The sequence below is a fragment of the Lutra lutra genome, chromosome 10, assembly GCF_902655055.1.
Source record: "Lutra lutra chromosome 10, mLutLut1.2, whole genome shotgun sequence".
Taxonomy (NCBI): Eukaryota; Metazoa; Chordata; class Mammalia; order Carnivora; family Mustelidae; genus Lutra; species Lutra lutra.
In genome coordinates, this window is record NC_062287.1 from 34207801 (window position 1) to 34218483 (window position 10683).

Below are 10683 nucleotides of genomic sequence, written 5' to 3' on the forward strand. Positions count from 1 at the left end.
CAATACCAGTGGTACTCCTTGACTCCAGGAAGCTGGAAGACACCCTAATAATCCCACTCAAAACATTTACCTCAAGTAGCCTTTTTCCAGTTTCCAACTCATGAATAAAGATAATACGTTGTTAATTCTATTTCAGAAAACTTTTTTTCAACTTGTTTTATTTACAATGCCAACTTTTAAAAGATCATTAAACTAAAGTTAACTAGACAATAAACTAGGCAGAAATCGCTTTACAAAGAGAGGGAAAGCCCAAAATGCCACCTTCTACAGAGAACTCACAGTTCAGGTTTATTTAGAGCAAAGAAAAAAAACTTTTGATCGTACTAGAAGAAACTCAGCCATAAGTTTGGAATCTGTACTCAAACTACACATGCGAGGAGGACAATATTCTGCTTAAACAACTGATTTGCTGCTGCCATTTGTCTACTCTTTGTCTATATTAACAATTATAAACAGAGCAGTGCAACTAGTATTTGGAACAATCCTTACAGTGTTACAGTGTCAGGCATAACATTTCACTTCTCTTCACACCACTGGTTCTCTTTGTGTACCTGGGCTTCCTCTTCTTCAGTAAAGTCATTTTTGATATTGAAGGTCTTGCGGATCTCCTCAGGAGTTTTCCCCTTGATCATATTGGCAACAGTCTTGCATGTTACATCAAGCAAACCTTTGATGTCTAAGTAGTTCGCAGCCAGAATAAGTTCAAACAGTGTTCCTTGGTCAACTTTCAGGAATTCTTGGTCCCAAACAGGGATATCATCTGTCCACTTTTCTTTGTTCTCATCATCCTCAGGAGGAGGGGGGTCATCCTTGTGGTGGGTGCACCACTGAATGACCTTTTTTAATATTGCTGCATTAACATTTGGTAGAGGAACTGGATCATCATCTCCTTCATCGTCCATTCCCAAATCTTCCAACATGGTCTTGATAGTCACAGACTGTTTGGCAATTTCAACATCAACTTCAAATATCTCTCCATCGGAACTCTGCAACTTAATTGAAGGCATGGTGCTCGGTCTCAGGCCGACTGTGGGTCGGAGGCTGATAAAAACACAGCTGCCTCAGGAATGTGGGGAGAAAAAAGGAGAACAAGGCCACTACCTAAATATATAATTTTAAGTGTTGTAGAAAAAATTACTGTATACACATATATACAAAGCACATATGTGTAATTTTTACTGTTGCATTTTGTTTGGTTTGATTTATATGATAATCAAATTTGACAGAACTTGATTATTCAGAGACACATGATTGATTATAGGAAAATCTAACCTATAGATGTGTAGGATACAATTTCTTTTAAGCATTAGAATTTCTTTGAAACTCTTCTTAGGTTTTTGGTTTATATGCACAAATCATTATGAAAAATGGAATATATTTACGGCACATTTATTTTTTTTTCTGATTTTCAAGATGTAATGCAGTATAAATAAATTAATGCTTAGAAAAATTATTGGTGAAAAAAAAAGAAAAAGAAAAATCATTGATGTAAACTGTATTTTCATGTACATTCTTGGGGTCTTTCCCAAAGTTTTGATTCAATGGCTAATAAGTCTAGGAATTTATATTTTAAGAAGCACCCCTATTTTTTTTTGTATTCACCTCTATAAATCTTTAACTTACACACAATTTTGTTTATTAATGAGACTAAATTAGCTCTTGTACAAACAATGAAAAGATACTTATATAAAATGTGTATTCAATGTTGCAATGAAAATATAGAATATTAAATAGGAGATAATACACAAAAGAGTTACAAAACGTGTCATAGATTTTCCTATTTTTGTAATGGTACACAACAAATGAGTTTGCATTTTATTAAGGTTTAAGTTTAAATCCAGTTAGTTAACATAGAACATTATATTAATTTCTGGTGTACAATATAGTGATTCAACAGCTCCATACATCACCTTGTACTCATCACAAGTGCATTCCTTAATCCCCATTATGTATTTTACCCATCTCCCCACTGGTAATCATCAGTTTGTTCTCTATAGTTAGGAGTCTGTTACTTGGCTTGTCTCTCTCTCTCTCTCTCTTTTTCCATTTCTTGTTTGTTTTGTTTCTTAAATTCCACATATAAGGGAAATCAAATGGTATCTGTCTTTCCCTGCCTGAATTAATGTGTTTAGTATTGTAGTCTCTAGATCCATCCATGTCATTGCAATTGACAAAATTTCTTTTTTTATAGCTGAACAATACTCATATTTTTAATCCATGTATCTATCAATGAACACCTGGGCTGCCTCCATATCTTGGCTATTGTCAATAATGCAGTTATAATCATAGAGGTGAATTTATCACTTTAAATTTGTATTTTTGTATTCTTTGAGTAAATACCCACTAATGCAATTGCTGGCTCCTAGGGTAGTTCTATTTTTAACTTTTTAGGAACCTTCAGACTGTTTCCAAAGAGGCTACACCAGGGAGAGAGTCCAAGATGTTGGAGGAGTAGACCTTAATTTATTCTGGTCCTAGGTATTCAGTTATATAGCTCTCAAATCATTTTGAACACTTGTGAACTCAATCAGAGATCAAAGAAGAAAATAGCTACAACTCTATGAATAGAAAAACAACTACTTTCTGCAAGGTAGGAGGTGTGGAGAAGTGATATCCGAGGCAATATATGGGAAAGCAGACCACAGGGGAAGGGAGCCTTGATCTGTCAGCTACCAGCAAGTAATATATCAGTGGAGCACAAAAAACAAAACTTTTAGAGGTCTGCTCCCATGAGGAGCATTGCTCAGTCTGCTAGGTGGGGATAGAAACCTAGTTGGGACAGTGTGGTCTCAGGATCCTCTGGGTCACAGAAATACTGGGGGGTGCCTGAGTGCGGCAGAGCTCCCAGGCATCAAAGCAGAGAAGCTGGCTATAATCAGTGAGCCCAGGAGTGAGCTCCCAGTCTGAGGTTGCCATAAACTGGAAACTGCAGACAATTGGCTGACAGTTTTCTGAATAAGGGACCAGCAGGCAGGATAGCCAGCAAGATCCTCCTTCCTCCCCCAGGGAGGAATTGCATGGGAGTGTGCTACCGGAGACTGTGGGGTTTGGAGATTTGAAATGGGGTCATGTGCCTGAGAAAGAAACACTTGGACACAGGCCAGGTGAACACAGAGTACATTCAGAGACCAAGGAGATAGTAGTGATTAAGTGATTTCCTCTGAGAGCTCACTAGGAAGTCAGGCCCTGAGCTCTTGGCTCGGGGGCAGAGATTAGGAGGTCTCCATTTTCATTTGCATCCTCTTAAACTACACAGAAAGCCTTCAGGGAACAAAAGTCACATAGAACAAAGTGGAACAGATTATGTAGACTCGCCCCCTGGCAAGGGGGATACAATTTTATCTGGGGCAAATACATTTAATTAATGCAACAAGTCTCTCCCCAGACAATTGCAAGAACATAAACAAGACCAAGTTTACTGCAAAACTCTAGTACTAGAAGCATACAGCCCATAGAACTCATGGTTTTTCTCCCATGATTCTTTAGTCTTCCAACCTTATTTTTTTAATATTTTATTTTTTATTTTAATATTTAATATTTTTTAAATTTTATTAATTTTTAATTTTGCTTTCTTTTAAAAAAATTTCTCTTTTCTCTTTTCAACCAATTTCTTATTTTTCAAATCCTTTTAATTTTTTTTTAATTTTCATTTTTACAGTTACTATCCCTTCACCATATTTAATCTTATTTTTGTATATATATGTTTTTCTTTCATTAAAATTTTGGGATGTAGTTTCTTCTAACAAACCAAAATACAACCAAAATCTAGTGTATGGCTCTGTTCTAATCACCTGTGTGATCATATTCTATCTCTCTCTCTTTTTTTTCCCTTGATCCTCCTTTTGTTTTGCTTTGTCTAGTTTTTTTTTTCTTTTTTCTTTGTTAAAGTTTTTTTTTTTAATTTTCACATTTATAGTTACAGTCTATCCTTTCAATGTATTTAATTTTATTTTTGTATATAAGTTTTTCTTTCTTTATAATTTTGAGATATATTTCCCTCTAACAAATTGACCAAAATATGTGCAGGAAATAGTGTATTGTCCTGTTCTAATCACCTGTGTGTTTATATGTCTTCCTTTATGTTGTTGTTATTTTTGTTTCTTTCTCTTTTGATTTTTCTTGTCTTTTAATTTCCATTTTTACAGTTATATTCTACCCTTTCATTGCATTTAATTTTATTTTTGTACTTATGTTTTTCTTTCTGTAAATTTTTTGGATATAGTTTTCTTTTTTTTTTTTTTTTTTTTTAAAGATTTTATTTATTTATTTGACAGAGAGAGATCACAAGTAGACGGAGAGGCAGGCAGAGAGAGAGAGAGAGGGAAGCAGGCTCCCTGCCGAGCAGAGAGCCCGATGTGGGCCTCGATCCCAGGACCCTGAGATCATGACCTGAGCCGAAGGCAGCGGCTTAACCCACTGAGCCACCCAGGCGCCCTGGATATAGTTTTCTTAAAAACAGACCAAAATACCAAAATACACACAGAATCTAATGTATTGCTCTATCATATCTGCTCAGCTGTTTGATTATATTATCTCTCTCTCTTCTCTCTCTTTTTCCCCATTTTCAGGGCTCTTTTGATTTGTTCACTATATATTTCTCTGGGGTGGTTGTAGCCACTTTAGTATTTTGTTCTCTCATACATCTATTTTTCTCTGGTCAGAATGATAAGATGGAAAAACTCACCTCAAAAAAAGAGAAAAAGAGGCAGTCAGTACTAGGGACCTAATAAGTATGGACATAAGTAAGATGTCAGAATAATGATTATAAAGATACTAGTTGGGCTTACAAGAGCATAGAAGACACTAGAGGATCTCTTTCTGGATAAATTAAAAGACTAAAATTTAACCAAGATGGAGACTCTAACTGATAGGAAAAATGAAGCAGGCATTAAATATTAAAAGAGGTCTTCTAAGCAAAGAGAGAGTCCCAAAGTAACATAGATCAGAAAGAAAGAGAGGCAATATATAGTAACAGTTACTTTACAAGTAATAAAATGACACTAAATAATATCTTTCAATAGTTACCTTGAATATAAATGGGTTTAAATGCCCCAATCGAGGACACAAGGTATCAGATTGAATAAAAAAGAAGACTCATCAATATGTTGACTGCAAGAGACTCATTTTAGACCCAAAGACACATCCAGATTTTGTTTTGAAGATTTCATTTATTTATTTGACAGAGAGGAAGAGAGAGAGAGAGAGGGCACAAGCAGGAGGAGCAACAGAGGAAGAGGGAGAAAAAGGCTCTCTGCTGAGCATGAAGCCTTAATTGGTGCTTAATTCCAGGACCCTGAGATCATGAACTGAGCTGAAGACAGATGCTTAGCCAAATGAGCCACCTAGGCACACCAACACCTCCAGATTTAAGGTGAGAGGGTAGAAAACAATTCATCATGCTAATGGACCTCAAAAGAAAGCTGGCATGGCAATCCTTATATCAAACAAATTATATTTTAAACTAACGAGTGTAGTAAGAGATGAGGAAGGACACTATATCATAATTAATCTGTCTATCCAACAAGAAGATACAATTGTAAATATTTATGCCCCAACACAATAGCAGTCAATTATATAAGCCAATTAATAGCAAAATGGGGAAAAAAAAACCACATTGATAATAATACAACAATAGTAGGAGATTAAAAAAACAAACAAACAAACAAAAAAACAAAACCAAAAACCCTCACTGCAATGGACAAATAATCTAAGCAGAAGATCAACAAGGTAGTAATGACTGTGAATGACAAACTAACCAGATGGACTTCATAGTTATATTCAGAATATTCCATCTGAATGCAACAAAATACACATTCTTCTCGAATGCACATGGGACATTAGCCAGAACAAATCACATATTGGACCACAAATCAGGTCTCACCCTGTACCAAAAGATTGGGATTATTCCCTGCATATTTTTGGATCACAATACTTTTAAACTGGAACTCAATTACAACGGGAAATTTGTAAAGAACTCAAATATGTGGAGGCTAAAGACCATCCTACTAAAGAATGAAGGGGTCAACCAGGTAATTAAAGAAGAATTATAAAAAAACAATCATGAGAACAAATGAGAATGAAAATACAAGTGTTTGGAATCTTTGGATGCAACAAAGGCAATCTTAAGAAGGGAGTTTACAGCACTACAAGCCTTTTTCAAGAAACAAGAAAAGTACCAAAAACACAACCTAACCCTACACCTAAAGGAGCTGGAGAAAGAACAGGAAATAAAGCTTAAACACAGAAGAAGAAGAGAAACCATAAAGATTAGAGTATAAATCAATGGAATAGGAACCAAAAGAACAGTAGAACAGATCAACAAAGTTAGAAGGGGCTTCTTTGAAAGAATTAATAAGATTGATAAACCCCTGGCTACATATATCAAAAATAAAAGGAAAAGGACCCAAATTAATAAAATCATGAATGAAAAAGGAGAAATCACAACCAACACCAAAGAAATACAAACAATTATAAGAACATATAAGAGCAAGTATATGCCAACAAATTAGACAACTGTTAGAAATGGATACATTCCTAGAGACATATAAACTACCAAAACTGAACCAGGAAGAAATAGAAAACCTGAATAGACCCATAACCAGGAAGGAAATTGAAGAAGTAATTAAAATCTCCAAATAAGAGTCCAGGGCCAGATGACTTCCCAGGTGAATTCTATCAAACATTTAAAGAAGAATTGATACCTCTTTTTCTGAAGCTGTTTCAAAAAATAGAAATGGAAGGAATATTTCCAAACTCTTTTTATAAGACCAGCATTGCTTTGATCCCAAAACCAAACAAAGAACCCACCAAAAAGGCGAATTATAGACCAATATCCCTGATGAACATGAATGGAAAAATTCTGACCAAGATACTAGCCAATAGGATACAACAGTACATTAAGAGGATTATTCACCACAACTAAGTGGGATTTATTCCTGGGTTGCAATGCTGGTTCAACATCTGCAAATCAATCAATGTGATATACTACATAAATTAAAGAAAGGATAAGAACCATATGATCCACTCAATGGAAGCAGAAAAAGCATTTGACAAAGTACAGCATTCTTTCTTTATTAAAACTCTTCAAAGTGTAAGGATAGAAGTTAAATACCTCAATATAATATAAACCACATATGAAAATCTCACAGCAAATATCATTCTTTTTTTTTTTTTTTTTTTTTAAGATTTTATTTATTTATTTGTCAGAGAGAGAGAGGGAGAGAGAGCAAGCACAGACAGACAGAATGGCAGGCAGAGGCAGAGGGAGAAGCAGGCTCTCTGATGAGCAAGGAGCCCAATGTGGGACTCGATCCCAGGACGCTGGGATCATGACCTGAGCCGAAGGCAGCTGCTTAACCAACTGAGCCACCCAGGCGTCCCACACAGCAAATATCATTCTTAATGGGGAAAAACTGAGAGCTCTTCTCTAAGGTCAGGAATATGGCAGGGATGTCCCCTCTAACTACTGTTGTTCAGCATAGTACTAGAAGCTTTAGCCTCAGCAATCAGACAAGAAAAAGAAATAAAATGCATCCAAATCAGCAAAGAAGCCAAACCCTCACTCTTTGCAGATGACAGGATACTATATGTGGAAAACCCAAAAGACTCCACGCCAAAACTGCTAGACCTCATACAGGAATTCAGTAAAGTAGCTGAATATAAAACCAATGCACAGAAATCAGTTGCATTGCTAAACACCAACAATGAGAAAGACAAAAGATAAATTAAAAACTGATCCCGTATACATTTGCTCCCCAAACCATAAGATATCTAGGAATACATTAATCAAAGGGGCAAAGGATTTGTACTCAGAAAACTATAGAACATTCATGAAGAAAATTGAAGAAGTCAAAAGAAATTAAAAAAATGTTCTACACTCATAGATTGGAAGAACAAATATTGTGACAATGTCTATGCTACCTAGAGCAATCTGCACATTCAATGCAATCCCTATCAAAATACCAATTTTTCCTGAATAGCTAGAAGAATGTTGAAAAAGAAAACCAAAACTGGGGCATCACAATTCTGGACCTCAAGCTCTATTACTAAGCTGTAATCATCAAAACAGTATGGTACTGGAACAAAAACAGACACATGGATCAGTGGAACACAATAGAGAACGCAGAAATGGATCCTCAATTCCATGGGCAACTAATCTTCAACAGAGCAGGAAAGAATAGCCAATTGAAGAAAAAAGAGAGTCTCTTCAATAAATGGTGTTGGGAAATTTGGACGGCCACATGCCAAAGAATGAAACTGGACCATTTCTTTACACCATACACAAAAACGGACTCAAAATGGATGAAAGCCCTACATATGATACAGGAATCCATCAAAATCCTAGAGGAGAATATGGGCAGCAATCTCTGTGACCCCAGCTGCAGCAACTTCTTGCTGGACATGTATCCAAAGTTTAGGGAAACAAAGGCAAAAATGAACTATTGGGACTTCATCAAGATAAAAAGCTTTTTCACAGCAAAGTATACAATCGACAATATCAAAAGGCAACCTGTAGAATGGGAGAAAATATTTCCAAATGACATATCAGATAAAGGGCTATTATCCAAAATATATAAATAACTTATCAAACTCAACACCCAAAGAACAAATAATCCAATCAAGAAATGGGCAGAAGACATGAACAGACATTTCTCCAAAAAGACATCCAAATGGCCAACAGACACATGAAAAATTGCTCAACATCACTTGGCACCAGAGAAATTCAAATAAAAACCACAATGTGATACCACCTCACACCAGTCAGAATGACTAAAATTAACAAGTCAGGAAAGTACAAATGTTGGCAAGTACATGGAGAAAGCGGAACCTAATTATCCTGTTGGCAGGAATGCAAGCTAGTACAGCCACTCTGGAAAACAGTATGGAGATAGCTCCCAAAGTTGAAAATAGAACTACCCTATGACCCAATAATTGGACTACTGGATATTTATCCCAAAGATGAAAATATAGTGATTCTAAGAAACACCTGCACCCCAAAGTTTGTAGCAGTAATATCCACATTAGCCAAACTATTGAAAGATTATACTATCCTCTTTGCCTTGTATACTCTTTGTTTTGAAGTCCGTGTTGTCCAATATAAGTATTGCTACTCTGGTGTTCTTTTAAGTGTTTCTCCATTTTGCATGTTTCTGTTTTTCATGTTAAGTGTTTCTCCATTTTCTCACTTTCACTCTGCTGATGTCATTAGGTCTAAAATGATTCTCTTGTATTCAGCATATAGATTGGTCTTATTTTATTTTTTTATCCACTCAGTCATCCTACAATTGGGGCATTTAGTCCTTTTGCATTCAAAGTAATTATCGATCAATATGTATTTATTGACATTTTGTTACTTATTTTGTGGTTCTTTTTTGTAGTTTTTCTGATCTTTTTTCTTCTTTTGTTTATTTCATGGCTTGCTGGTTTTCTTTAGTAATATACTTGTATTCCTTTCTATTTTTCCTTTGCATACCTATTAGTGGTTTTTGATTTTTGGTTACCATTATTTTTATATATAACATCTGCATATAGCAGTCTATATTGACTTGATAGCCAGTTAAATTTGGACTATTTTTTTACTCCTCCCTCCCTCCTGCACCACACATATACATACATTTTAGGTATATGATGTAAACATGTAGAGTCTTTTATTTTTGAGTTCCATGACTGATTTATTACAGGAATATTTGTTTGTACTCCTTTTCCATTCCCTGCCATTCATAATTGCACTTATGGTCTTTTCCACTCAAAGGGTCCTTTTTAACATTTCTTTTAGATTGGCTTAGTGGCCATGAACTTTTCTACTTCCTGTTTGTCTCAGATACTGTTTATCTTTCTTTCTATTCTGAATGACACCCTTAATGAGTATTCTTAGCTGCACATTTCACTCTTTCAGCACTTTAAATATATCATGCCACTTTCTTCTAGCCTAGTTTCTGCTGAAAAATCAGCTGATAGCCTTAAGTATTTATTACTTAAGTAAATAAGTATTTCCTTTGTAAATAACTTTCTTCTCTTCTCTTGCAGCCTTTAAGATTCTTCTTTATCAGCGCTTTTTGTCATTTTAACAACTTTGTGTCTTGGTGTGGACCTCCTTGGGTTGAATTTGTTGAAGGATCTCTGTGCCTCCTGAATCTGGATCTCTATTTCCCTCCCCAGATTTGGAATCTTTTCAGCTATTATTTCTTCAAATACATTTTCTGTTCCTGTTTCTCTCTCTTCTCTTCCTAGGATCCCTATAATTCAAATGTTATTATGCTTGGTTGAGTCAGAATTCTCTGTCTATTCTCATTATGCTGTATTTTGTTTGTCTTTCACCTTTTCAGCTTGACTGCTTTCCATTATTCTATAATGTAGGTCACTAATTGGCATCTCATCTTACTGTAGCCTATGATTTGTGCTATCTAGTGTATTTTTTTTATCTCATTTATTGAGCTCTGATATATTTTTTATCTCTTTGTAAGGGTCTCACTGATGTCCTCCACCCTTTTCTTAAGTCCAGTGAGTTTCTTTATGATCATTACTTCAAATTCTGTATCAGGCATATTATTTACCTCCATTTTGTTTAGATCTCCTGTGAATTTCTGTGTTTTTGTTTGTTTGCTTGTTTGTTTCATTTGGGGCATATTTCTCTGTCGTCTTATTTTGTCTGCCTCTCAGTGTCTGTTTCTGTGTATTAGGAAA

General features: G+C 35.4%; 1 protein-coding gene across 1 annotated transcript; it reads right to left on the reverse strand.

Annotated features, from left to right (window-relative positions):
• Positions 1 to 265: 265 nt before the first annotated feature.
• On the reverse strand, positions 266 to 1053 carry LOC125080113 (S-phase kinase-associated protein 1-like). Its single transcript, XM_047693970.1, has one exon. It carries the CDS (start codon positions 1005 to 1007, stop codon positions 516 to 518), a length of 492 nt encoding a protein of 163 aa, XP_047549926.1. The 5' UTR covers positions 1008 to 1053; the 3' UTR covers positions 266 to 515.
• Between the last annotated feature and the right edge of the window lie 9630 nt (positions 1054 to 10683).

Bases quoted from the DNA above. Each gene is read 5' to 3' on its own strand.
- LOC125080113 (XM_047693970.1), bottom strand. From the start codon at position 1,007: ATGCCTTCAATTAAGTTGCAGAGTTCCGATGGAGAGATATTTGAAGTT.